The sequence below is a fragment of the Eimeria mitis genome, genomic scaffold, assembly GCF_000499745.2.
Source record: "Eimeria mitis Houghton genomic scaffold, Emh_scaff2790, whole genome shotgun sequence".
NCBI lineage: Eukaryota > Apicomplexa > Conoidasida > Eucoccidiorida > Eimeriidae > Eimeria > Eimeria mitis.
The window spans coordinates 2,251-2,453 of NW_013571130.1; the positions used below are offsets into that span (position 1 = coordinate 2,251).

At 60.1% G+C, this 203-nt stretch overlaps 1 protein-coding gene across 1 annotated transcript in view; it reads right to left on the reverse strand.

The window, feature by feature from the left end:
* Positions 1-203, reverse strand: part of EMH_0058780 (uncharacterized protein) — a gene marked incomplete at both ends in the record, with an annotated part of 5,575 nt that overhangs the window by 390 nt on the left and 4,982 nt on the right. The window contains one exon of the mRNA XM_013497609.1: positions 47-201. Within this exon, the coding sequence (XP_013353063.1) occupies positions 47-201 (155 nt within the window). The remainder of the gene's footprint in view (positions 1-46; positions 202-203) is intronic.

Genomic DNA, 203 nt, shown 5'->3' on the forward strand with positions numbered 1-203 from the left:
TTATCCTATCTGCGATTGTTGCTGCTACTTCTGCTGCTGCTCCTACTGTTGCTGCTGCTGCTGCTGCTGTTGCTGCTGCTGCTGCTGCTGCTGCTGCTGCTAGCGGCTCAGCAGCGAGGCGTCTCCTGTGGAGATGTAGTTGGGGATCGTTGTCTGCAGCAGCAGCCCCCCAGGCCCGACAGCTGAGCCACTTGCTGCTGCTG